The sequence below is a fragment of the Molossus molossus genome, unplaced genomic scaffold (genome assembly GCF_014108415.1).
Source record: "Molossus molossus isolate mMolMol1 unplaced genomic scaffold, mMolMol1.p scaffold_m16_p_19, whole genome shotgun sequence".
NCBI lineage: Eukaryota > Metazoa > Chordata > Mammalia > Chiroptera > Molossidae > Molossus > Molossus molossus.
Genome location: NW_023425354.1, coordinates 50,439,516 through 50,467,138, shown reverse-complemented (window position 1 = coordinate 50,467,138; position 27,623 = coordinate 50,439,516). Strand labels below are relative to the sequence as shown.

General features: G+C 52.9%; 1 protein-coding gene across 1 annotated transcript in view; it reads left to right on the top strand.

The window, feature by feature from the left end:
* The window catches only part of LOC118634764 (myosin-13), a 59,771-nt gene that overhangs the window by 32,050 nt on the left and 98 nt on the right, over positions 1-27,623 (top strand). Inside the window, exons 19-40 of the mRNA XM_036269512.1 lie at positions 1,268-1,385; positions 2,577-2,700; positions 3,733-3,869; positions 5,418-5,673; positions 7,367-7,609; positions 9,154-9,330; positions 10,358-10,503; positions 10,611-10,701; positions 11,740-12,129; positions 14,339-14,465; positions 14,547-14,665; positions 16,645-16,841; positions 17,172-17,355; positions 17,727-17,892; positions 18,753-18,877; positions 19,608-19,916; positions 19,994-20,197; positions 22,077-22,202; positions 22,497-22,667; positions 25,618-25,722; positions 25,802-25,897; positions 27,146-27,280. Of these exons, the coding sequence (XP_036125405.1) occupies positions 1,268-1,385; positions 2,577-2,700; positions 3,733-3,869; positions 5,418-5,673; positions 7,367-7,609; positions 9,154-9,330; positions 10,358-10,503; positions 10,611-10,701; positions 11,740-12,129; positions 14,339-14,465; positions 14,547-14,665; positions 16,645-16,841; positions 17,172-17,355; positions 17,727-17,892; positions 18,753-18,877; positions 19,608-19,916; positions 19,994-20,197; positions 22,077-22,202; positions 22,497-22,667; positions 25,618-25,722; positions 25,802-25,897; positions 27,146-27,280 (3,746 nt within the window). The remainder of the gene's footprint in view (positions 1-1,267; positions 1,386-2,576; positions 2,701-3,732; positions 3,870-5,417; positions 5,674-7,366; positions 7,610-9,153; positions 9,331-10,357; positions 10,504-10,610; positions 10,702-11,739; positions 12,130-14,338; positions 14,466-14,546; positions 14,666-16,644; positions 16,842-17,171; positions 17,356-17,726; positions 17,893-18,752; positions 18,878-19,607; positions 19,917-19,993; positions 20,198-22,076; positions 22,203-22,496; positions 22,668-25,617; positions 25,723-25,801; positions 25,898-27,145; positions 27,281-27,623) is intronic.

Here is a 27,623-nt window from a genome sequence, read left to right as displayed (position 1 = left end):
TGGGGGGCTGTTTGCAGCTCTTCACCCACAGGCACAAACCCCCCGCCCTGTGGCCTGATGACGCGGATACCGTCATCACCCTTATTTTACAAATGAGGACATGGCGGCTTTAAGAGGACATGTTCACACGGCTAGTCAATAGCTCCGCTGGGCTCTGAACCCTCAGCCTCACCCGAGAAATAAGGGGAGGTGGGCTAGACAATCCTGAAGGTTCCCTCCAGCCAGAGGTTCTCTGAATTTCCGATACAGTTTCTCCTTGCCCGTAACACGCCTTCCTCCGGGGAACCGCTCTGCCCTAGAGCTCCAGGACTGAAGGGGTGTTCTGTATGTGCGTGCCCAGGACGGCAGCCACTGGCCACGTCACGTGTGGCTGGTGCCACGAGGAGGAGGACACGGGGAGAGCTTTCACTGCAGTGAATGTAAATTCCAGCCGTCACATGTGGCCAGAACTACTGGAGCAGACACAGTGCAGCTCTAGCAGGATCTTGAAAACTGTGTAAACGTATAATCATCTCTCCTCGCAGCAGCCAGGGGAGCTGGGGACCATTCTAGAAGTTTCCGCAAGACTACGTCAAAATCCGCTTTAGGCCCTCCCCAGAAACCGAGGGAGCTCACAATGAAAAGCTGTTATGTAGCCATCGTGCCTCACCTCTAACCCCTCCCGTGGCCCCAAGACAGAGTTTTCTGGGTCCCCGCTAGATCTGTACCTGACCCAGGCTGATTACCCACAGTGACAGGTTGCCCCACAGGGTTTTGTCCCTTGGCTCCTCTTCTGCACCCCTCCTTGGTGCTCGCCTTTGCTTTGCAGAGCAGGTGCTCGATGTTTAACAGGTGACTTCCCTGCCTTCGACCCCTCCGCCCTGCCGCAGCCTCCTTGTTCCCTAGCACACAGCCTGCACACGCCGCATCCCTGTCCTTGAGCAGAGACCGAAGGGCATCTCAAGGCATCTAAGGGGAAGCCCAGAGGGTGCGCTTGCTCATTCTTCCCTCCCTCGGAGTCTAGCTGCAGAGTCAAGGACCGTGAAGAGGGTAAAGATCAATATTTGATATTTGCTCTTACTCCCATGGTGATGGGATGCTGGCGTCTACCCAAGAAATTGGGATCATTTCTGCTGAGACTGTAGGCTAGCTCCAGCCACTCCCAACCCTGGAGCTGGCACCAACCCTTTCCACTCAAGTCTGGGCGTGTCGGAGTGTCCTGTGGTGCCCAGACCATCAGAGGAAAAAATGAGAAAGCCACCAGCATGCCTGGACGCTCTCTCCCCAGGAGTGATGGACCACCACCTGGTCATGCACCAGCTGCGCTGCAACGGGGTCCTTGAGGGCATCCGGATTTGCAGGAAAGGATTCCCCAGCCGGATCCTCTACGCTGACTTCAAGCAGCGGTAGGTGGTCTCATCTTTGCATCTTATGGAGTCACCTTTTGCATTCCCCAAAGGTGCTCCTTGGGCTGGGTGTATGGTGGGCTCAGAAGCTCTCCACCCCACAGTGCCCGTGGGCTCCGTCTTTTGCTGGTGGGGAGGGAGTGATCCTCTGCCCAGAGTGGGTGCCGAGCCAGCCCCAAGTGGCTCCAAGGTCAGAGCCCAAAGCCTGTAGCCTGACTGAGACCCCAGACCAGAGTTTCTCAACCTCCACACTGTGGGTGCTTGGGGCTGGACAATCCTTTTTTGTGGGGTTGTCCTGTGCATTGTAGAATTTGGACAGCAAATCAGCTCTCTACCCACAGATGCCAGAAGCAAACCCAAAAGCTATGAAAATAAAAAATACCTCCAGACATTATCAAATGTCTCCTGGGGAGACATCACTCCCACCCCATTAAGACCCTCCGCTCTAGACCGATTCTCCTCCAGCTACCCTCTGGGCCCACAAGTTCAGGCCTTGTCCAGACTGGGGGAGGGGAGAGGACCTTCCAGAGGTAGGAGGACCAGAGGTTTGCAGGTCACAAGGCTCTGTTAAGTCCAAAAAAAATGTATTTTTCTCTGAAAGCAAAATCCCCGCCGTGCACTCAACTGGGCCTCCTTCTATATGTTCCTCCCTCCTGCCCCCGCCCGCTTGTCTAGAATCATCCCCAGATCCCCCTTCTTCCAGACTAGCTGCACAATAGCCCATTTCCTCCTCAGGCTGGAGCAGAAGATTCTAGAAGGGTGGGTCTCAGGTATGGGGCCTTTCTTAAGGGGTGTATCCATTCGGGGAACGCCATCCCTCAGCTGAAACCACCCCCCCACACACACACACACTGCCAGGCTGATGAGGGGCACCTGAGTGGACATGAGGCCCGACGCACCTCCCAGGGCAGGGCTCAGCCTCCTGCGGCCCGGCCAACAGCGGGCCCTCCTGCCTCCCAGGGCTCGGCGGTCTCTGGAGTCTGTCTCCCTGCACCTCCCACGCCCACCCCAGGGACAGCCGCATCCCCCTCCCATTCCAGCCTTACCCACAGGAAGGGGAGGCCCGGCCTTGCTGGCCTGGGCTGCGAAGGGCTCAGAGCAGGGAGGAGCCGGGTGCACCCTTGGGAAGGCCTTTCTGCCCTGAGACCATCCTAACAGCCCGGGGAACTGACCCGCGTCCTCCGTCCTCAGGTACCGGGTCCTCAACGCCAGCGCCATCCCAGAGGGGCAGTTCATTGATAGTAAAAACGCTTCCGAGAAGCTTCTGAGCTCCATCGACGTGGACCGGGAGCAGTATAGGTTTGGGCACACCAAGGTGAGAATGGGCGGAGCAGGGACACCCCGCCATCTCCCTGTGCCCCCGGCTGCCAGTCAGCGGTCTCTGCCCATCCGCTCAACCTGACCGCCCCTTGCCCAGCAGCCGGGTGGGGGGCCCTGTGCCTGGGCAGACAGCTGTCTCCCTGTCGGTGGTGAAGCGTAGAGGCTTCACTGGAAGCTGAAGGCCCACCAGCCCCAGAAGGAAGCAATGGGGGCTCTGGTGCCCTGGACGGAGCAGAGTGAGACCCTCTAGAGGAGATGAAGGGGCCGAGAGAGGAGAACAGAGTCCAGGGACAGAGGACGTGAGAAGGTTCTAACCCATGAAAACGGCCACCCTTCCCTGAGCACGTGTGCCCCGAGCCCTGCCGCACGCCCTCTGCACACATTTCACTGATCCTCCCGACAGCCTCGTGGTGAACTGACCTCATGGGGTTGTGGGGAGGCTGAGAAAGTGTGGGCTCCCCGGCAGCAAGAGACTTGCTCACGGTCACGTGGGTGCCGAGTGGCCAAGGTTGGCTGCAATCCTGGCCTGACTCCCGCACTCCAGGTCCCAGAAAGGGACGGGCTGGGGCTAGAAGCATCCACCCCACCAGGGGGGACTGCTGCCCTTAGGGGTGCCCTGCTTCCTGGGAACATCGTAGGCAGGACGTGAATGGGCCTGAGGTGGGACCAGCCTTCTCAGATGGGCAGAGAGATAGGAGGACGGGGAGGTCGGAGCTTGAATCTCTCCCGATCTGGGCACAACTGAGCGCTGAGGTCACTTTCTGGACTCATCGTCGCTTCCCGTATGTGAGCGCTGTCAGAGCCTGTCCGTGTGCATTGGTGGGGCCTGGAACGGGCTTGGGAATGAGACCCCAGGGGTTGCTGAGAGCAGAGCCACGGAGAACTGAGTCCTGAGAGACAGATGCCTGCGGTCCCCACCCAGGGCTCCAAAGTCGAGGGTTGGGTTTGGACAGAAACAGGTTCTTGTGAGGGCTGAGGGCTGATCACCTGCTAAGAACAGAGCCGGGTTGTCTCTCCTTCAATCCAGGTGTTTTTCAAAGCTGGGCTCCTGGGACTTTTGGAGGAGATGAGAGATGAGAAGCTGGCGACTCTGATGACACGCACGCAGGCCCTGTGCCGGGGATACCTGATGCGCGTGGAGTTCAAGAAGATGATGGAGCGGAGGTGACCCAGACCCTGACCTCCACTTACCCTGCCTCCCTACTCGGGAGCTGATTATCTCTTCCTGCTTTTAGTGCCCGGATATCAATGCACTTGTCCGTCCACTTAACCAACACTGACTGAGCAGGAGTCCCATGCGGGGTGTCTGCTTGGCGCTGGGGACTCAGAAAGAGCCCTGCCCTCCAGGAGCTTGCGACCAGTGGGGAGCAGACGCGGGCGTGGCTAATTCAATGCCAGAGATCAGTACAATGTCAGAGCTACAGTCAGGACAGCGGGGGACTGTTGAGAATAAGACCCCAACCTTTTTGGGGATTGGAGTTGGCTGGATGAATCAATAGGAAGAAAGAATATTTTAAAAAGAGGTCTACATGGCCTGAGAGAGGGTGGCCTGGGAGGGAGACCGACAAGGTCACAATGTTTGGAGCCAGGAGCGAGATGCGGGCAGCGAAGTTCCCCACATTAATGAGCCCATCGTGGGTCCTCTGGTCAGTGGGGAGCTGGAGAAGGTGCGGAGGGAGACAGGAGAGGCCGCTCTGGCAGCTGTAAGGGGAGCAGAGCAGAGAGGCCAGGAGAGGCCAAGACCAGGCTGTGTCAGAAGTCCCAATAAGAGATGACCGGGACCTAACTTAGGAAAGCCAGTGGGTAAGAGAGGCGGGGGTGGGTTGAAGGAATGTGTAGTACTCCTTCCATACTTCAGTAGGAGTAGCAGCATTGATGGCTGGTTACGGGTGGGAATTTCAGGAAGAGGGGCACTTGGGTGGTAGCCCAGTTCTCCCAGATGCTCTGATACCCTGAATAGCTCCGACATTGTCATTGCCATATGGGCTACAAAATGTATTAGTCGAGAACACCTCCGGGGCATCTGGCTTGGTGAAGCAAATGGAAGCCAGTGTAGAAATTAAAAATATCCCAAAAAAGGGTACAGTTTAAAGGAAAGAAAAGTAAGTTTTCAGGTGAACGTGAGCTCTGTGATAGGAAGCTGCGGAGGATGGACAGTAGGAGACCCGTGCAGGTGTCGCTGGGATGTAGGCAATGGTGGAAATTAGGAGAACGGATCAATCCAGTGAGGGCAGGAGCCTGGGAGAGACCAGTGGACCAAAGACACGTCCTGGGTGGACGAAAGATGGAACCCATCTGGCAAAATACTTGGACACAGGGAAACTGTTTTATCATGAAATCAAAGGCAGAGGGGAGTTCAAAAAGGCGAAAGTTAACAATCCAGTTAAAATAGGAATAACAGATGTCCATCGCACTGGTAATTGGAGGCACTGACATGCTTAGGCCAAGTACTTCCAACGGGGTGGTGGAGGTGGAAGCCGGGGAACGGGGGTCCCACACATGGCCCCTACCCTCTCTGCCTCCCGACTTTTGCACGTGCTGTTTCCTCTGCTCCCGTTTGCTGAACCTGCTCTGGAGCCCATAGGGTCTGCACGCGTGGCTGTGCTTCCTTCCCACCCAGCCGGGAACGGGCAGGTCCTGGCCCACAGGGTAGGCGGGGTGGAGACCAGACCTTGCTGTGGTCCATTAACCCCCGTCCTCACGGGTGCACAGGGAGTCCATCTTCTGCATCCAGTACAACGTCCGCTCGTTCATGAACGTCAAGCACTGGCCCTGGATGAACCTGTTCTTCAAGATCAAGCCGCTGCTGAAGAGCGCGGAGGCGGAGAAGGAGATGGCCACCATGAAGGAAGACTTCGAGAGGGCCAAGGAAGAACTGGCCAGGTCGGAGGCTCGCCGGAAGGAACTGGAGGAGAAAATGGTGTCCCTGCTGCAGGAAAAGAATGACCTCCAGCTGCAGGTCCAGTCTGTAAGTACCTTCTTCGGAGCAGAAAAGGAGGAGCGACCTTGAGCCCCCATCCCGTGTCCATCCGAGGGACATTGTTGCCACCTAGTGGTCATACCGAGTATTGCAGCACCACAGGGCGTCCCAGGAGGGCGGGGCCCATGCTGGAAAACGCTGTCTGCAGGGTGCATTTCTGCTCGCCCCTCGTTCGTGGTGGAGTTAGATCTGTTTTGCTGTGGGTATGTGTCATCGTAGTAAAAGCTGTCAGGAATGTCTCAGGTATTTTAAATTTTTGTAAATAAAAATAAAACACTAAAATTAAATAATTCAAAGTAGAAAGAGTAATTTTCTTTACGTGATTTTTGATAATATGATTATAGCCAAAAATGCTTCAAAGAGACACATTTTTGTCAAGGAAATAGGGGAAACAGGGCCGTATATAAGTGCATAACACCTTAACTGTGTAATCGAACCATTTCACAGAGTTCAGACATGTATCGTTTGCCTGCTTAAACTCCCAAACACCTTTACCTTCACCTCATGTGAAAAGCATGCCCCTCCCCTTTTCGCTGTCTCAGGCAGGGTAGTGTGGTTCTTAGGAGCACTTCCCCAAACATAGTGGACAAGAGGACAAGATTTGTAACCAGACTGCTGGATTCAGATCCCAAGTCTTCCATTTGATAGCTGTGTGACCCCGGGCAAGATGCTCACCCTCTCTGTGCCTCAGAATTTTTATTTGCAAAATGGGCATAGTAACTGCACCCACCTCACAGGGTTGCTGGAAGGATTAGGTGAGTCCATACATGTGAAACACCTAGCACGTGTCCAGTAAACACACTTACTGGCGCGGGTCTCTTCACTCATAACCTTCAAAGGTGTGTTCAGTCCTTACAATAGACAGTCTTGTAGGGTCTGTGGCCCGACTGAGTGTGTCCTAGAGACTCACTGCAGAATGCCTGGGCCACATGTTTGTTAAATGACTTACTCCTGTGCACTTTGAGTTTCCTGCCCTGTAGTTCGAGGAGGCACGTCAAGGAGATGGGGGCAGCGCTTTTCTGTTGAAAGTTAAAAGGCGCTGATGTTTTGACAATATTAGTTAGCTGGTGATAACAGACATGAGTCACTTTTTAGCTGATGATAGCAGGAGGAGGGAGAGGGTCCGGCGTCCCAAACTGGCACATTTGCAGAGGCTCTGAACTCCATGAGCGCCTTTGCGTGAATTATTTGAGGTGAGTTTTTATCGATGATGCTCTTAGAGGTTTAAAGAAAAGCGTGTGGATGATGTGTGTGTGGTCATGAGTGTGTGTGTGGTTGTGAGTGTGTGTGTATGTGTATGTGTGTGGTCGTGAGTGTGTGTGGCTGTGAGTGTGTGTGTGTGTGGCTGTGTGTGTGTGGTCATAAGTGTGTGTGTGAGTGTGTGAGTGTGGCCGTGAGTGTGTGAGTGTGTGTGACCGTGAGTGTGTGTGTATGGCCTTGAGTGTGTGAGTGTGTGTGTGGCCATGAGTGTGTGTGTGTGTGGCCTTGAGTGTGTGAGTGTGTGTGTGGCCATGAGTGTGTGTGTGTGTGGCTGTGAGTGTGTGAGAGTGTGTGTGGCCATGAGTGTGTGTGTATGTGACCCATTCCTTAGGGTTAGTCAATGGGTTTTCGGAGGGCAAAGCCCCTCCTTTCTCGGGTTTGTCACGAGTCGGATCCACACAGGAAGCTCTGGTTCTTTCAGGAAGCGGAGAGCCTGGTGGACGCCGAGGAGCGCTGTGAGGGGCTCATCAAATGCAAGATTCAACTGGAAGCCAAAGTCAAGGAGCTGAACGAGAGATTGGAAGAGGAAGAAGAAACGAATGCTGACCTTGTGGCCAAGAAGAGGAACCTGGAAGACAAATGCTCCTCTCTCAAAAGGGACATCGATGACCTGGAACTGACCCTGACCAAAGTAGAAAAGGAGAAGCATGCCACAGAGAACAAGGTGGACGGGCCCGAGGGATCCCCAGTTTCTTGAACGATCCTGACTCCCTCTCTGTATGGCAGACAGGCAGGCAGGACCCCGTTAACCCAGCATCGCCTGGAAGTGAGAGGCAGAAGAGCGGGCGGGTGGTGGGGTCCGGGAGTGCAGCACTCTGCCTGTTCTCTACCCTGCAGACTCTCTCCCCCTGCTGGCTGCCCGGTTGTACCACAAACTCCCAGCCCCACCACCTCCTCCTCTAGCAGATCTTGAATCCTATGCATCTGTGTTTTCACCTCACTTGACACAGAAAGAGCAGACCAGCACGCCCCCAGGGCCAGGCAGATAATGAGGGGGCAGGGGATGAAGGAGGCAGAAAACCAGGTAAGGGTAAGGACTGGCAGGGAGGTCTCGCTGGTTGCGTACAGACTGACACAGCCTTCAGGAAAGCCGTCTGGAAATACTTGGTCGAATCAAGAATCCACATATGCTTCAACCCAGTGTTTTTGCTCCTCGGGGTAGAGACCAGGGAATGTCCCTCCATCTGTACAGGGACATGTGCGAGGATGTTCGTGGCAGCGTTGCTTGTGGTGGGGAGAGTGGGGCAGGATCAGGGCCCAGCTGGGGATGTGGAGAGGCGAGACGGGAAGGACGCCCACCAGGAAGGAGACCGCAGCCACCCAAAGCCATGGGCTTGTGGGTATAAAAGACGGATGTAAAAGAACTAGTGTTGAGTGGAGGAAAAGTGAGAAAATGAAAGACACAGCATGACACCATGTGTAGACTAACATTGCATTTGCACAAAATAGTAAATAGTTTACAAAAATAAATGAAGAACACAATACATGATTCATTGTCTAATGGCTGCCAATGAGGTAGAACAAAAGATGAGGTTGGCCAGGTGTGATATGACTCCGTCAGTGCTGGGTGAACAATTGGGAGTAGTGGGAAGAGACAATAGGGAAGGGTGGAGACTGTGGCAAACTGGAGAGTATTTATCCTGTCCACAAGTGGCAGCCAAGACTCAGCTCCAGCCAGCTGTTGCCGGGTGGGAATGGGAATCTGGCATAGCCAGAACTTCCAACTTTCTATAAGAGGCCAGAAATCCAAATCTTATGTGAAATCTCAAGTTTTTCAATGTTGATAACTTATTCAAAGTTGTAAACCACTGTGAGAACTAAAGAAAAAAGTCTGTGGCCAGATTCAGCCTATGGGTCAGGAGTTCACAATCTCTGATCTGAAAGAAAGTTGTACATGGGACATATTCAATTTCATGCTTTGAAGGCCCTTGTTTGGTGCCCTTGTCCTGTGTCCAGACAACTCAGGACTCTCGTTATGGATTTTCTTGAGAGCACCTGAGGCTTCTCCTCCCGCTTCCTGCCTCATTCCAAACCCCAATCAGCAAACCTAATACACAAATCCCCATGGGTGTGTTATGCTGAATGCAGACTGGTGCATTTCCCTTCAGGGGCATTTAACAGTGCCCTTCAATAAGAGAATCCATAGCCTTTGCTGGAGGCTTCTGGTTCAATTGTTTGAACATTCAATCCGTGTTGATATTTTCCCAGGTAAAGAATCTTTCCGAAGAAATGACAGCCCTTGAAGAAGATGTTTCCAAACTGACCAAGGAGAAGAAATCTCTTCAGGAAGCCCATCAGCAAACCCTGGATGATCTTCAGGCTGAAGAAGACAAAGCCAATGGTCTCCTCAAAATCAATGTCAAGCTGGAGCAGCAAGCAGATGACGTGAGGACATTTCACTGCCCGACTCTAGCATGTCTCGCTGGCGGAAGCTCAGGGCGGACAGGGTCTCAATAGGGTGCAGGGGCTGAGCGTTCACGCTGGGATCAGAATCCCGAGTTGCGATCTCAGCCCTCTCCAGACACATCTGTAACGCTGAGCAAGCCACTTAAACTCAGAAGCCTCTGTTTCCCCCTTATGAAACGGGGATCCAACAAGCCCTGCTTCGGAGGGTTTCCATGGGAAGCTCAGCACATCGAGGCTGTTAGCAAACCATTAGCTGTTAATATCATCATCATCATCATCACCATCATCATCGTCACCATCACCAGCACCCATTTCTAGGTCTTTGGGGTTCCAAAAGCTTCAATCTTGTTCTAACATTGCTAAAAATGAGCTCTGTGTGTGACCATGAAAATGATCAATTTGCCCATCGTGTTGCATTTTGTTCTTGAGGTAAGAGCCAGGTTCAAAGTCTTCAGTTTTCACACACAGTTGTGGCTATAACTTTACCACATGTCCTTAATTTTCCTGAGGCCAGAGCAGGTGTGCTCCACCGCTACACCCCCCTCCCTCACACACACACACACACATATGTGCACACACACACACACATTCTTTGCCAAAGGCTCCCAAGGGTTGCATAGTGTAAGTGGGGCGGGGTGGTGGGGAGCAGCCCCGACCTTCACAGCACGGCTGCAGTAATGCCCATGCCCGGAAGCCCCATGTGTTCCTGTCTGGGCGAGAGCCTGACCCTGTGGGCACATGTTTCTGCGGGGAACCTGGCAAGGACAAGCCACATGGGAACCACTGAAAGAGGCACAACAGAACCTCCGAGGGCTCCAACCCCCTGGGGCAGCCTCTGCCGGCAGAGAGGAGAGTGGGAGGAGGGGCACCTGCTCCTCCCTGGGGCCAGAGGCGTGCCCTCTGCCTACAGGAGCCCAGGACGCCACGGGCACGTCTGACTGCGCGGCTATAGGGTCAGGTGCGTTTTCCCTGCAGGGTCGCAACCTCCCCGCCCCTGTCTCCCCAGCTTGAGGGCTGCCTGGAGCAGGAGAAGAAGCTGCGGTTCGAGCTGGAGAGAGTGAAGAGGAAGCTGGAAGGAGACTTGAAAATGGCCCAGGAGTCCATTATGGATCTAGAGAATGACAGGCAGCAAGCAGAGGAGAAACTGAAGAAGTAGGTGTTCACTTTCGACCTCTATGATTGAGCCTGAAAGCCGACGTCCCCCTTTAAAAGGCTTGCGTTTCGTGTTACTTGAAACACACACACATATCTATTTGCAGGAAGGAGTTTGAAATCAGTCAGTTACAAACCAAAATTGACGACGAACAAGTTCACAGTTTGCAGCTACAAAAGAGGATTAAAGAGCTGCAGGTGAGCAGGGACACCTGGCCCGGGGCCGCCCGGGGCCGCACCTCCTCGCCCTGTCCCCTTCCCCTCCGTGCCTGCTGCTATCCTCCCTCCCCCTGGAGCCGGAGACAATGTCCTGTCCTTCCTTAGCTTTTAAAACTAATATCTTCATTTTCTAAGTAGCACATAAATGGATTGATTTTCTTGGAAGTTATTAACATATTACCACAAGGCTGAATGTAATTATTATTATTATTATTATTTTTTTAATCCTCACCCAAGGATATTTTCCCATTTATCTCCAGAAAGAGTGAGGGAGAGAGAGAGAGAGAGAGAAACATCGATGTGAGAGAGACACGTCGATCGGTTGCCTCCCAAATGACCCCAACCAGGTCCGGGGCTCGAACCGCAACCGAAGCACCTGCCCTTGACCGCAGTGAAACCTGCCATCCTGGTCCACGGGCCGATGCTCTAACCGCTGAGCCAAACCGACCAGGGCTAGAGGCTGAATATTAGTAATGAGAGTGCTTTGCTCACCAGCCCTGAGCCCAGTGCCCTTGCCACCCTCTCAGAGGTCACTCAGTGTCAGCTGGATGTGCGTCCTTCTGATGTTTAGCGATGGTTTTACGTACACATAAGACCCCGCAAACATCTAAGATCTATTATATATAGACCGCACGTCCATGTTTATATATATTGATAGAAGTGTAAAATAGATGTATACATAACTATAGAAAACATACACATTACATATATTTGACAAACATCGTCCTGCTGAGACGGTCGTTCTGCAGCTTGTCCCCTTCACGTGCAGTTGGTCCTGCAGAGCTGTCCCCGGCAGAGGTGGACGAGCTGCCGACGGCCTGGCTCTGGGCACGGCACCCTCGCGGGCGATCTGACCACTGCCCGACTGCTGGACATGTGGGTTGTCGCCGAGCTTTTTCATTAATTTAATCTTGTAGTGTATTCTTTAGTTTCCGACGCCTACCCTCTAGCCCTCCGCTTCCTGCCCGCCCACGCGGGCTGCTGCCCCCACACCGGGCTGACTCAGAGACCCCCCAGGCCCGCACCGAGGAGCTGGAGGAGGAGATGGAGGCAGAGCGCACACTCAGAGGCAAGATCGAGAAGCAGCGCGCGGACCTCTCCCGGGAACTGGAGGAGATCAGCGAGCGGCTGGAAGAAGCCAGCGGCGCGACTTCGGTCCAGATCGAGATGAACAAGAAGCGGGAGGCTGAGTTCCAGAAAATGCGCAGGGACCTGGAGGAGGCCACCCTGCAGCACGAAGTCACGGCGGCCGCCCTGAGGAAGAAGCACGCGGACAGCGTGGCTGAACTTGGGGAGCAGATAGACAACCTGCAGAGGGTCAAGCAGAAACTGGAGAAGGAGAAGAGCGAGCTGAAGATGGAGATCGACGACATGGCCAGCAACATCGAGACGGTCTCCAAGTCGAAGGTACCTCTCGCTGCTCTTGGAGATGCGCGGCTGCCACATCCGCCTGCCCAGTGGGCATGTGTCAGTAAAGGCCCCCGACTCACTGCATGTTTCAACCTGACTCCCTCTCCCCACTCTGCCTGCTCCCAATTCCCCAAATTAGTTCAAGTCGGTCAAGTGTGACCCAGTGACCAGCTACAACTCAAGGCCTCCCATCCTTCCACAGTTCTTCAGAAGGTTTCCCAGCCATCTGGCATTTTCAGAACTAACCCTGTGGTTGGATTGCACCCTGAAAGAATGCCACGTTCTTACCCACAATATTCGTCCCTGGGAAGCATAGCCAATGTGACATCACACAGGAAACCAGGGGTAGACCTAGGTGTTGTGGCTTTTTTTTTTTAATATTTTTTTGTTTACTGAACTTTAGGGAGAAAGAAAGGGAGAGGGAGAGAGCAAGAAACATCGATGAGAGAGAACATCAATTGGCTGCCTCCTTCATGCCCCCTACTGGGGATTTGGCCCCAAACCTGGGTATGTGCCCTGCCCGGGAATTGAACTGGCGACTTCTTGGTACTTGGGTCAATGCTCAACCCCTGAGCCACACCAGCTGGGCTAGGTATTGTGGCTTTTTAAAAAAAAATATATGCATAAAATGCAAATATAAAATTAAACATACAAGTAAATATTTATTTCATATGAGAAAATTAAGTCACAAATTACTGGCACCTTGGAGACTGAGGTCCCTGTCTTCTCAGACCTCCTTGGGCCGTCTGTCAGACATGCCTGCCCAGCAGTATATCCTTGCTTGGGACTGGCGTCCCCTCGGGACAGCTCCCTGCAGTCGGGGTCCAGTCCAGTGTGGGCATGGAAGCCTAGGTATCACCATTGTCATGGTACATCTGCCTCTGTGTGTGACTGTCAAGCAAAGAGTTCCTCAGAGAGGCGCTCTATGCTCTTAGATTCAACAGTTGCCCTTGCCCGGGGAGCTCAGGGTTATACTCAAGCTGCTCAGCTGGGCCAGGAGACAGGGTGACCCTGAATGTGAGGTCGCAGACCTCCTACAGAAGGTTTGCCAGAAGGTCAGAGTGTCTGTGGAGGAGAGGAATGGAGAGATGGGACAGAGGACAAAGGTGGTCTCCACGGTGCCTCTTGCTGTCTTCATTGAGCGTCTGGGTTCACACGCTCGTGCATTCCTTCGATTCTTCATCGCTGCAACTCCGTTCTCTCTCTTTCTAGCTTAGCCATGTTTCTGCCTGTCTCGTTTTGTTTTTTCCTTCTCTTCCCTTAAGAAGTGTGTCTGTATGTATTATCTCCCCCTTTCTCCCTCCCTGCTTCCCACCCTTTCTGCCCTCTCCCCTGTAGCAAGCCAAGTTATAGGACAGGGGCATTACACGAAACTAGCGTCACACCCACATGCTGTGTCTGTAACCAGACCCTCTCTACACCCTCCCATCTCCATCATTTCTTCATCCCCTCGGTTCTTACTTTTAAAATCCAGTGGAAGAAGTACTTTTTATTGCCTTACATTTTTTAAGTTGTTGAATCCTTTGATTTGAGTCCCCACCCCCCCATCACGATGTAATGATTCCATGCCCAGACATCATCTTCTTAAAGACATCCTGCGCCCCTTGAGGTCTTCCTTTGAACCTAATACCCCATCTCAGACTTCGAAGTCTAAGGACAAATCTATGCTCAATGTATTTATTTTATGTTACAGGAGGTGGGAGGAGGAGGGATGAGGTCTCCAGTGGATACAAGGTTTTTAAACAAACTTCGCAAAAATGCAGGACACCCAGAGGCTGCAGGATGAATCTCTCTGGGCCACTTCCACTGCAGGGAACTTTATGTGGTTCAGTGACATGCTCAGCACTGTCACCCGAATGGATAGATGGCTGGCAAGCAGACACAGCAGGAGGTCGATTTATTTGCATGGCAATAGAATTACTTATAAGAAGATCCCAGGGTTCCTTTGAGTGGCATTTTCCCGAAGGTTTGTTCACAAATCATTAAATGGCACCTGCCAGGAACTGCTGTCCCAGCTATTGGTGATTAAGCAGCGATCACAAATAAAAATGAAGCGAGTATGAGATGACTCTTTAAAACTTCCCTCTGTGTGCTCTGTACTTTTTCTTTTACCCGACAAGAAGCTAAACTATCCGACTGTCCGGTTCCGTACTGGACTCCAGGAGCCCACTTGTCCACTCATGTTGAATTTTTTGTTGTTGTTAAGAGTAACGTGGAAAGGATGTGCCGGTCTGTGGAAGACCAGTTTAATGAAATCAAAGCCAAGGACGACCAGCAGACACAGTTGATCCATGATCTGAACATGCAGAAGGCCAGACTGCAGACCCAAAACGGTGAGGCCGGGCGGGGCGCCGCGGTGCAGCTGGGCCGGGGGAGGCTCCGCAGCACTGACCGGGGCCACGTCTGTTCGGCAGGGGAGCTGAGCCACCAAGTGGAAGAGAAAGAGGCTTTGGTTTCACAGCTCACCAAAGGCAAGCAGGCCCTCGCCCAGCAGCTGGAGGAGCTTAAGAGGCAACTGGAAGAGGAAACCAAGGTAAGGACACCCTTCTTGGTACGGCAGAGGCGGACAGAACCTGGGAACCCGAGAGGCCTCACAGCCGGTGGGAGGCGATGCTGTGTCGCAAAGCAGGGGCTTCTCCTCTCTGCCCGCAGTGTGACGGCAGCCTGGTCTTTGAGGTTAGGCAACTTGGCATGGGATTTCCTTCCTCGGAGCTGGAAATCTCTTTCAGGGTGCTCCATCTCCGGGGTCCTCTGCCCCCCGCCCCCAGGCGGGTGTGATGAACCCCCTCTCCACCCCAGGCATTCCCTCCCCCATCACTGCACCAGCTCGACCATCTCTGCCTTTGTATATTTCTCTCACACTGCCCAGCCATTCATCCCCAGTCTCTTGAAATGTCCTTGTCCTTCTTCTTCATCACACTTTGTCTGTCACCTGCTGCTATACCCACTGTAAGCTGCCCTCCAAGAAAGACTGCATGACGTTAGAGGCACCCTTAGGACGTCTGCATAAACATGAACTTCATCATATGTCCTTTTCTTTATCCTCACCCGAGGACATTTTTCCATTTTTGTTCAGAGTGGGAGGAAGAGAGAAAGAGAGAGAGAGAGAGAGAGAGAGACATTGATGTGAAAGGGACACATCAAGTGGCTGCCTCCCACACGACCCCAACCAGGGCTGGGGACGAATCACAACCAAGGTACGTGCCCTTGACCGGAATCAAACCCACGACTCATTGGTCTGTGGGCCCACGCTCTAACCACTGAGAAAACTGGCCAGGGCCATCATATGTTCTTGACGTCAGTAGCTAGATGCTTATGTTTATATTGCGTGTCTCCCAGGGATCTGTAAACTCCTGGAGGGCAAGAAGAATTGTTCACACTGTAGTTGTAAACAGTAGGTGCAGCGCACAGTAGAGCAGTGCACACAGTAGGTGCTCACTGAATGCTGCCGATCGATGTGTGTTCAAGCGTTAGAAGGAGAATCCAGGAATTCACAAAAGTGTAATTCTGAGGTCGCCGTGCCCCGGCTAAGACGTGTGGAGCAATCTTTTGGAATTCCCTGAAGCTCTGTCTAGAAAAGAGCGAATGCTGTGTCTGTCGCCCATCTCTCCGTTGCGTGTAAGGGTCTTTGCTGAGCTGGGGCCAGGGCCGTGGCGGGAGCCGGAGCCTGGTGGGGTCGTGAGAAGGTCTGGAGCAGGAGGGGGCTCTCCTCCAGCCAGGATTCGGCAGCAGCTGAGTTTTCCCTCTCGGCAAAGTTCTGTCGTTTCCTTGTGTCTTTAAAAGGATGAAAGTGTAGGAATTACTACATTTGGTGGCACCAGGAAGTGTTTTGCGACTATTCTGCTGAGAGCTAAATTGTCCGTCCTGCTGACCAGATAGGAGGCCTCTGGACATGTCCTCCCTGCTCAGGAAGAGGAGGTCAGGCCGTGGGAATGGCCCAGGTCACATCGAGGTCCCAGACGTGCGGACACAGCCCACTGTTGACACCAAAAGAAGCTTTTGGGTTTTCCCTGACCACGGCGTCCCGTAACATCACCTGGAGGAGTGAGGAAGCTGTCCCCTCCTCAGCTCTGTCTCAGTTCTGATGACAGAAGGAAGCGGTCTCCATCTGGACGCCACCTCTTTAGACTTGCCTGTTTCCTCACTGGGACCCAGAGGGCCGGCCTCGGGCCAGCGCCCCGGCCGCCGCGTACCTGGTCCTCTGATGATGTCGCTTTACTTCCGTTGCGCTTATTCTTCTGGTTACCTTCCGGTCTCTCTTCCCAGGCCTTGATGGTGTCCCGTTTACTGTAGTGTAATAGTTTACTTTTAAAGTAAATATATTTAAAGATAATAAAGGGGACAAGTTTTTAAAAAATTAAGTACATAAAACAGGTGACACGTGGTTAGAGCCAAGTTGGTGAAGGTGGCATGGACACGATTCGACGTGGGAAATGCCGATTTCAACAAAAATACCTGAACCTGGAAGATGGCTGCATATTTTTGCAATGTGTCACCACTGTGATTCCCCAGGCCAAGAACGCCCTGGCCCACGCCCTGCAGTCCTCCCGCCACGACTGTGACCTGCTGCGGGAACAGTATGAGGAGGAGCAGGAAGCCAAAGCCGAGCTGCAGAGGGCGCTGTCCAAGGCCAACAGCGAGGTTGCCCAGTGGAGGACCAAGTATGAGACGGACGCCATCCAGCGCACGGAGGAGCTGGAGGAGGCCAAGTACGGGCCCCCAGGTCCCAGGGGGAGAGGTGACCCTAAGGCACAAGCGAAGGGGCAGAAAACTCCTCCTGGAGCATCCATCTTCCCAGGCCTTGAGTTTTCTGAGCTTTCCCATAGGGTGTCCTTGTCCTTCCTGCGGTATCCCGTCCATTCCACTGGCTTCCCACCAAGAACTCGGGGAGTCTTCAGATGTTACTTAAATCCTCTCCATTCGTCAACCTCTAGGTCTTGCTCTTACCCAGTTCTAATCCCGATTGACTGTTGGTTCCTCTTCTGAGACACTTGTGCAAAGTCCGCTTTGCCAAGGGGACACACGTCTGGTTCTCTTAGGAAAAAACTGGCCCAGCGGCTCCAGGAAGCGGAGGAAAGCAGGGAGGCAGTGAGCGCCAAGTGCGCCTCCCTGGAGAAGACCAAGCAGCGGCTGCAGGGGGAAGTGGATGACCTGACGCTGGGTCTGGAGCGGGCCAACGCCGCCTGCGCCACCCTGGACAAGAAGCAGCGGAACTTCGATAAGGTCTTTCCCTGCCGTCGATGGCGGCAGTGACGGCACTGACCGCCTCGCGTCCACACGTGTGAGCTGTGCACACAGCCAGGGGGCCCTCCGTCAGAGCAAGCGCCAGGCGGGGGCGCTGTTGGGGTCTGCGGTGTCTCTTTACTCTGGGGATGGTCCCTCCAAGGGGAATTTTATTTTTAGTTAAAGCTAATTCGGTTTAGTTTGAGGTGAAAACATCTTTAAGAATGCAGCAGAGATCAGAGTGTGGCGTCTCTGATCTAGCAAGGGGGCCCCTGTTTCTCTAGTCCTAAGGGTGGAAGGGGAAAACCTCGGTGTTACTGACAGTCCCCTGGCCCCTTCTGCTTCTCACAGGTCCCTTTGTCATCTCCTAGGTCCTTGCAGAATGGAAGCAAAAGCTGGATGAGAGTCAAGCTGAGTTGGAAGCGGCTCAGAAAGAGTCCAGGTCACTCAGTACTGACATCTTCAAGATGCGCAATGCCTACGAGGAGGTGGTAGACCAGTCAGAGACACTGAGGCGGGAGAATAAGAATCTGCAAGGTGAGACCCGGCGGGTGACTCAGTGGATCGGAGCACTGTCCTATGCACCTAAAGGTGGGGAGTTTGATTCCCGGTCAGGGCGCATACCCAGGTTCGATCCCCAGTTGGGGGTAGTGCGGGATGCAACCAATTGATAGTTCTTTCTCACATCGATGTTTCTCTTTTTTTTTTCTCTCTTCCTCTCTCTAAAAAAATGACATAAAATAACATAAAATTTTAAAAGCTGCAAGGTGAACTCTCTGCCCACCACAGGTGTACCATATTCCCCTTCTAGTCTGGCCACCACTCCCCCACATGGCCGCAGCCCCCTCCAGACACCCCCTCCTTCCCACTGCCCTACAAAATCCTCACATCTACTCAGTTTACCCCAAGGCCCGAACCCTCCTATGTGAGGCACAGTAGCAGCAAAGTCACGTACTCAAAATCAGAGGACACCGTGGGTTGCTAAGTTCACTGTTAGAGAACATTACCTGGATTCTGTCTCTATGTGGCTTTGTGTCCTCGGGTATGTCACCAAGTCCCTTAGGACCTCAGACTCCTGACCTACAAAATTAAACCAGACCCGAAAGTTCCGCAAGACTGATTCTATGCACTTTCTGCACGATTCTCTGGCCCGCTGGATCGCTGGGTACACTTGGGGAAGTTCGGGGGCCATGCAGAGCTCTCATCACGCCTCTCTGCACAGTGCAGGTGAGGCGACTCACCTGCGCTTTGCTGACACCTCACCTGAAGGGCCTCACATGTTCTCTCCCATAAAACATGTCATGAATGAACCGCCAGTCCCTAAACTGCCTTGGCAAATCCCTGCGCTGCCCAGCGGAGCCTGTCGCGACAGCCTAAACCCAGCCTGTCCTTTGCAGAAGAGATCTCTGACCTAACCGAGCAGATTGCAGAAATGGGCAAGAATCTGCAGGAAGTGGAAAGGACCAAGAAGCAAGTGGAGCAGGAGAAGTCAGACCTCCAGGCGGCCCTAGAGGAGGTGGAGGCAAGTGTTTGCCATGCGAAACACGGGCGCTCAGCAGGGCAGGGACTGAAGGAGGGGGACCAGCTCACCCCTTTGGGGCCCTTCCTGCCAGGAGGCCCTGAGGCTCCAGCAGGAAGACAACCCAGCCACCTGGCGAAACAGCTGTGCTCTGCTGCTTTGTCTCCTGATGTCCGCTAGTCTATTCTCTTTCCCCTTTTGAAAATAAATCAATACATTTGTTTGTTATGTCCTCACTACTTTGCTTTCGGGGAGCAAGAAGTCATGCACCAGACCTTCCAAGAGCTTGCTCCGAATCCCTCGTTTTTAACAGATGTGCACACCAGAGTTCTGCAGGGACGATGGTGCCATGACCCATGTCATACTCAGCTATGGCCAGTGCAGGGCGGTGCTTGAGATGTTTCTAGGGACATTGGCGTAACACAGGATAAGGGGAAGCAACTGCCTGGTGATTTTAGAGAATAGATTGGCTTCTGACTTACGGATTCAATAGCATTTTCACTAACTCAAGAAGATGCTCTGTCCCCCATAAGACCTGCTTGTTAATAACAGTTTTAGTTCCAGTTTCATCACTAGTAGAGGCACTTGGGAAGCAAATCGTTTGACCTCCTTGAGTACTGTTCTACTCATCTGTAAAACGGGTGTTATCATCATCCCCATTTTATCATAATGGGGATGAAAATACCCATTCGAGTGCCCACAGCCCTTCCAATGACCCCTTTGCTTTGATCAGGGCTCCTTGGAACACGAAGAGAGCAAGATTTTGCGTGTCCAACTGGAGCTGAGCCAGGTGAAGTGCGAGCTTGACCGCAAGGTGACTGAGAAGGATGAAGAAATCGAGCAGCTGAAGAGAAACAGCCAGCGAGCCGCAGAGGCCATGCAGGGCATGCTGGATGCCGAGATCCAGAGCCGGAACGACGCCCTGAGGCTGAAGAAGAAGATGGAGGGAGATCTCAATGAGATGGAGATCCAGCTGGGTCACTCCAACCGCCAGCTGGCAGAGACCCAGAAACATCTGCGCACCGTCCAGGGCCAGCTCAAGGTGATGCAGGGCCGCCGGCGGGCCTGGCGGGGCCCTCGGCCGGCGGGGCCCTGGCCTCACTCCTGGTTCCCCTGCAGGACTGCCAGCTGCAGCTGGACGACGCCCTGAGGAGCGACGAGGACCTCAAGGAGCAGCTGGCCATCGCGGAGCGCAGGAACGGCCTGCTGCTGGAGGAGCTGCAGGAGATGAAGGTGGCCCTAGAGCAGACGGAGCGGACCCGCAGGCTGTCGGAGCAGGAGCTGCAGGACGCCAGCGAGCGGGCGCAGCTGCTGCACTCCCAGGTGCGGCCCCTCCCTCCACTCAGGGTGCAGCCTTTCTGGTGTCTGAAGGTCAAAGGTCATGCAGGGTGTGGGGAAGTCAGAGCAAGGAAGGGTGAGTTATTGCATAACGGGGCTGGAGAGGTCTTCACAGTTTAAGTAACACGGAAGCCATCATCTTAGAAAGTGAGGATTGTCTTTTGAAATAATTATTTTTGTGATTTCCATGAAAGTTTTAAAAAATTCCTTTTTATAAAAATATAGGGAATACAATTAAATACATAGAAGAAAAATGCTAACCATACCATTAACATTTTGAGACCTTTTGCGCTAAGCCCTTATATATGTACATAGATTATATATATATGTATGTGTATATATACATATATACACACACACATATATTTGTGTGTGTGTGTGTGTATATATATATATATTTTAATATGATCAGCCTGGCCGGTGTGGCTCAATGGTTGAGTGTCCACCCATGCACCAAGAGGTCGCCGATTCAATTCCTGGCCAGGGCACATGCCCAGGTTGTGGGCCTAATCCCCAGTAGAGGGCATGCAGGAGGCAGCCAATCAATGTTCTCTCTTATCGATGTTTCTATCTCTCTCTCTCTCCCTTCCACTCTCTCTCTAAAATCAATTTAAAAAAGAAATGTGATCAAACCTTCTGCAATTTATTTTCATTTAACACTGTGTCACAAACATGTTTCTACATCTTTAGATCACCTTCTATGACTGTTTTTAATGGCAGAAAAGTAGTCCATTACAGTTTAGAGTTGTGTATTATGGCATTTTTATTTAACCAATACTTTATGATTGAATGTTTTAGATTAGTCCCACCAAAAATTTACTATTAAAAAAGACTGCTATGATGAGCCTCTTTATAACTAAACTTTCACATATACCCATTATTATCATTTTTCTAATATTCCTAGAAGTAAAACTTTATAGTCCAAATAGCAAATACATTTGTAATATATTGTGAACTGATCTTTAATTAAGTTCTCCCAATTTTTATTGGCCATTGGGAAAATATATGAAAGCGCCTTCCTATAAATTCTCAAAGACTTTAGCTAGTATTACTATTTTTTAAAATATGTTTTTATTGATTTTTTTTTTAGAGAGAGGAAGGAAGAGGGAGAGAGAGATAGAAAGATTGATGAAAGAGAAACATCGATCAGCTGCCTCCTACATGCCCCCAACTGGGGATAGAGCCCAAAATTTAGGCATGTGCCCTGACCAGGAATTGAACCTCCTGGTGCACGGGATGCTGTTCCATCTACTGAGCCACTCTGGCCAGGCAGCTATTATATTTTAAACTTCACCAATTTTATTGTTGAAAATACCTCTGTTTAAAAATTCTTATTTCTTTGATTACTACTAAGGCAGAATAGTTCATCATATTTTTTGCCACTTGGATTTCTTCTGTTGTATCTTACCTACTTGTACTTTTTGCCCTTTTTTTTTTATTGATTTGTCTTAGATGTTAAGAAAGGGAATATTTTTCAGTAATAATCATTGCAAATGTATTCCAGTTTGTCCTCACTTTTACAATGCCATTTATGCTATCTTTTGACCATTAAACGTATGTTTCGTCGAATATAGTTATATCAGCCAATCATTTTCTTGTTCCAGCACCTTGTTTGAATAATTTACTTTTCCTCAAATATTTGAACGTCTACTTTTATTATTTACTCAATTACTTTATGTGCAGTTCTTGAGTCTGTCTCAGGACTTTCTGTTCGGTCAAGAACGAAATGCTGTCTAGCAAATCCCATGTGAAAATAAGAAATGGGCAGGGTCGTGGTTCACTGCCCTCCCCACCCACACCCCTCCCTTCCAGTGGTTTTAAGTGTCCAAATATAATCTACGCCGCTGGCGCCTAATTCTCGTAGAACACGAGCCTGATAAACGTCAAGAAGAAGCTGGAAGCCGACATAGCGCAGTGCCAGGCAGAGGTGGAGAACTCTGTCCAGGAATCCAGGAATGCAGAGGAGAAGGCCAAGAAAGCCATCACGGACGTGAGCTCTCTTCTTCCTTGTCAGGGACGCTGTTGGGAGATGAGAAGGGGCTTCTGAGCCCGGGCATCACAAGTGGGTTCCATCACCCGAAGACCTAAGTCAGTCAGTGGTGGTTTCCCAGAGGAATGGAATGAGCAGGGGCGAGGGGGGGGGGTGCTTTGTGTACTTGGTGATAGCTGGTGAGGGAGGCTCCCAACCGCACACACAGTACCAACCTCAACAGCATCTTCCATGTGCTCAGGTAGGGATGAGAAGGGTGGATGGCCCACTGATGTTTTCTGTGAACTTAACCAGGCGGCCATGATGGCCGAGGAGCTGAAGAAGGAGCAGGACACCAGCGCCCACCTGGAGCGGATGAAGAAGAACCTGGAGCAGACGGTGAAGGACCTGCAGCACCGTCTGGATGAGGCTGAGCAGCTGGCCCTGAAGAGCGGAAAGAAGCAGATCCAGAAACTGGAGAACCGGGTAGAGTGGCTCTCAAAGTGGTACCCAGATCAGCTGCCAGACAGAACCACAGTCCAGAAATTTAAGTGGTGGGAATGTGGCCACTGATTAAGCAGATTTGGTTTGAGGACGACTTGCAAAACTCCCCATGAGCCAAATGTCCCGCCTATTTCTTTTCATTTTTTAAAAATATATATGTTTGTATTGATTTTTGTAGAGAGACAGTATAGGGGAGAGAGAGAGAAACATTGATGTGAGAGAGAAACATGGATCGGCTGCCTCCTGCACGCCCCCTACTGGGGATGAAGCCCACAACGCAGGTATGTGCCCTGACTGGGAATGGAACCAGGACCTCTCAGTCCATGGGATGATGCTCAATCCACTGAGACACACGGGCCAGGCCCACCTATTTGTTTTTTGCTGGTCACTGCACCCTAATTCACACAAATCCAGTTCAGGATGCGTCTGCCTCAATAACTGAGTGCAGCGACATGCGAAAATGTTCACATTCTGGTGTTATAGAGTCTCGGGTCCACATAAATGGGGAGAAATACACTTTACAGTAATACAATTACACATTTTAGTGGGATTTAAATTTTGGACCAACCTCCACCTGGATAAACAATGGCCCATCCTAGGTAAAATCTGGTCTCCCTCCGTCTCCCCCTCCTGGGTCTCACTCCCCTCCCTGACTTCCTGATCCCTAAATGCAGTCTGCAGTTCTGGTGTGTTCCTCACGGCGTCCTGTGGGGGTGAATGGCGCTTTGTCCAGGCTGGTGCACCAGGAGTTTCAGTGCACCAGGAGTGTCTGTCAGTGCACCAGGAGTGTCAGTGCACCAGGAGTGTCAGTGCACCAGGAGTGTCTGTCAGTGCACCAGAGTGTCAGTGCACCAGGAGTGTCATTGCACCAGGAGTGGCAGTGCACCAGGAGTGTCATTGCACCAGGAGTGTCTGTCAGTGCACCAGGAGTGTCATTGCACCAGGAGTGTCTGTCAGTGCACCAGGAGTGTCAGTGCACCAGGAGTGTCTGTCAGTGCACCAGGAGTGTCAGTGCACCAGGAGTGTCATTGCACCAGGAGTGGCAGTGCACCAGGAGTGTCAGTGCCCCCACGGGACAGTCCTGCTCTCTCGGCATCTGGGAGGCTATTTTGCAGTCATTTAGTTTCTTTGCTGATGGTGCCCTTTGTTCCTTGTTTCCCTTGTTCTTTTTCTCTTTAGACCTGCGATGGTTTATTTCATTGGTTTTTAGCATGGACCCCACTGCCAGTTAAGATCCTGAAAAGGGCTGTGAGGAGGAGGCACAGAATGTGTCTGTTGTCCCCAGGGGAAGGGAAATGGGAGAGTGGGATGGAAAGAGGAGGAGGAGGCGGCAAAGAGAAGGAAGCCACTTCTCCCCGCAGGAAAGACCCACAGCCCTTCGTCATGCCAGCCTCCCAAGGAGGTGATCTCCGGCATTTGCACACTTCAAATGTCAAAGGGTTTTTGACTAAAAATGACAAGGCATGAGCAGAAAAAGTAAACAGCAGGGAAGTTAGAGCTTCCAAAAAAAATCTTTAAATGCCTGTTTTTAATTATTTCCTGTGTAGTCTATTAAAATGAGCTTAGGCCTGTCCTCTGGGATCCCTCCCTCAAGGGAGGAACCAGATCCCTGCCACCCTCTATGATTCTTTGATTCCTGGGTCGGCAGGGACCCCTCAGCCAGCCACCCCCTCGTAGGATGAGGAACCTTCAAAATCTTCCAGTTGGCAGCTGCTCAGGTGCCTTGGTTTCATGAACCTTACAGAGGCCTGGAGAGCATTCCCAGGGCGATGTCGTTTGCAGAACCTGCTGGAAGACAGCTTCCCAGGACCCATGGGCAGGGGGTGGGGTAGGAATCTTGCCTGGAACAGTGCCAGACTCAGCCCTTTCTGCTGGTAGACTGCAGAGCTGATCTGGTGAGTTGGCCCCTGTCTGTGGCGGCTGGGATCCCAATGGCTGGCCCCCACCCCATTTCTTGGCTCTCTCTGGATTAAGGAGTTGGGGCCACAGTTGGTGACCTGAGTTCTCAACGGCCGTCCCATGCCATCAAGACTTCAGCGATTGCCCTGGCCGCTTTGGCTCAGTGGTTAGAGCGTTGGCCTGCGGTCCTGAGAGACCCGGGTTCGGTTCCCGCTAAGGGCACGTACCTCGGTTGCAGTTTGTCCCCGGCCCTGGTCGGTTGTGCGGGTGGCAGCCACTCGATGTGTCCCTTTCACGTCGATGTTTCTCTCTCTCTCTCTGTTCCTCTCTCTCCCTCCCACTCTACCTGAACAAAAAATGGAAAAATGTCCTCTGGTGAGGATAAAAAAAAAAAAAAAAGACTTCAGCGATGGAAGCAGCAATGGAATTAACCCCGTGTAGCGCTTTATCATTTAAAAAATACTTCCACCTGTTTTGTCTAATTTGATCCCCACATGGGAGATAGCTTGGGCAGGAATTCGGATCTCCATCCTAAACACACACAAGCTCGTACCCAGTGAGGGCAGCTGCTTTGTTTTGGATCGCTCAGCCGGACCTGGAACGGGAGCACGCCTTGGACTACTCCTGGCTCCGGTTCTCTCCTGACTCCCGTCGCCTTACGTGATCAGGGGTCAGGGCCACCTCGAACATCATGCAGCGTCCGCCTGCGGGGACACGTCGGGCTGAAGCACAGTCCTCTCCAGGCTGCGTGGCACCAGAGGAAGGCACATCGTTGCGAAGCCAGACCCAGTAGCCGAGCTGTGTGCACCTGAGGCTGCCCCGCACCGAAGACGGTGTCTTGTCCTCATTTGCCCAAAGCCACCGCCTGCACTAGTGATGGCCTTGTGAATAAAATGTGGTTTCTGAGTCCTAGGAGGAGACACTTTTGCAAAATAGTTAGGGGGTCTTGAGATCACCCTGAAATGACCGACAGGCAAGCCCACGGGAGAAGCCTGGGCGGTCCGCCTGAGCCTGCGTTCCTTCGCCACACCAGGTCAGGGAGCTGGAGCACGAGCGTGATGCCGAGCAGAAGAGGGGCGCCGAGGCTCTGAAGGGGACTCACAAGTACGAGCGGAAGGTCCAGGAGATGACTTACCAGGTAGTCTCCGAGCCTGGGCTTTGCTGAGCAGATGCAGCTGTGGGTTTGGGGGTCCCAGGCAAGGATGCTCTGTTTGCAGGCTGAGGAGGACCGCAAGAATGTGCTCAGGCTCCAGGACCTGGTAGACAAGCTGCAGGCCAAGGTGAAGGCCTACAAGAGGCAGGCTGAGGAGGCTGTAAGTAGGGGAGGCCTCGGAGCCCGCGCCGGCCGGTGTGTCCCCCAGCCCTGAGTGGGAATGTGTTTGCTCCCCACAGTCCGCAGAGCCTGAGTCCTAGGTTTTCACAGGCTACAGAAACGAGGACACCTGTGTTCCTCCCTCCCCTGGTCTGTGTTACACAATCCTGCCCCCTCCTCCTCCTCTGTGCCCTTGCCACACCCAGGTGACCTGGTTCCCGCTATCCCTTCACTTAGCTTCAGCCACCTGCCTCTCTCCCCCGCCTACCGCAGAGCATCTTAGCCCACCTGCCGTCCTCCCTGCCCCTGTGACCTGAGCCCCGGTCCCCACCACTCCCTGATGCCCAGAGCTCCAGTCCCCCCTCTTTGATCTGCCCGTCATCAAACAGGGAAAGCCAACAGGGAAGAAATGAAATGGGCTGAAATGACGTTTCCCAAAGTGTCTTCTGGGGACATTCGGTCTGAGGAATGTTAATAACAGGAAGCTGGGGCTGGAGGGGGCAGCGTGTTTTCTCCACAGCTGAGGAAATGCTGGGCTGAAGAAGGTTGAACTGACGGCCCTACGTGCGGGATTTCTCAGAGCGTGTAGGGCATAGGTAACTGACCCCTGGGAGAGGACGAGGCCCGCGGGGTGTAGCAGCCCCACCCTCCAGGACCTTCTTCTTTATGCAGGGCACCTCGCAGGACTGGTGTTCTGGGGAACAACACGGGGAGCCCTGCCCTAGACGAATGACTGAACGTACATCTTCTCTCCTTGCCCTCTCCTTCCCCGCCCAGGAGGCGGGTGGCTCCATCTTGATGTCAGGGAGGCAGATCTGAACTGGTCACATAGGGGGAGAGACGCGTGCTCATGGCATTAGTGTAGCGGCAGCAGGACTGGCCAGAAGGCTGAACCTTGGGCTCATGCTGAACAGACTCATACAATGGCCTGGCCATAGGCAGGTGACGCTGGGGGCAGGGACAGGGCAAAGGGGCCTTAGGCCATTGATGCCTGACACCTCCAGGTGCCTTGGGAGGACTCTGTCAAAGAGCTCCAGTGGGAGAGATGGCATCGAGGAGAGGTGTGGGAAAACGGGGTGCAGGGTGCACCTTCACCCCTGGATTGCTCAGCTTTCTCTCCTCTGCCATCAGTGAAGCCGGGACCTAGGCTCTCCCGGTTCCCCGTTCCCCAGAGGCCTGCAGGGGCTGGGGGCCTCCGAGCCAGAGTCAGGGGCTTCCCCGGCCTCCTCCCGCTCCGTCTTCCGTGCAGGAGGAGCAGGCCAACACGCAGCTGTGCAGGTGCCGGAGGGTCCAGCACGAGCTGGAGGAGGCCGAGGAGCGGGCTGACATCGCCGAGTCCCAGGTCAACAAGCTGCGGGCCAAGAGCCGCGATGCTGGGGGCCAGGTGAGAGCCATGTCCTCCCCAGTGGCCCAGAGCCCCAGAGCACGGGAGCACCAGGAGAGTTCGGGGGGGGTGGTCTGTGGGCGCCTCTTCCCGTGTTGGTCCTTCACTCACAGACGCCCCTACTTTAGCCTGAACTCTGTGGTTCAGACTCACGGGAGAAAAGCAGCGAGGGGCCAGGCCCATGCGTCTTGCCATTCCCTTCCCCCCGCTGCAAGAGATCCTGCTTTCCAGGGGACAGGTTCCCTCTGTGTTTTTACAAGTCGGTCCTCGATGTGTGTCTGAAGCTCCGACTTCACAGCGGCCCCACTTGGAGACGACACTCAGCCCCGCGTTTGGCCTGACT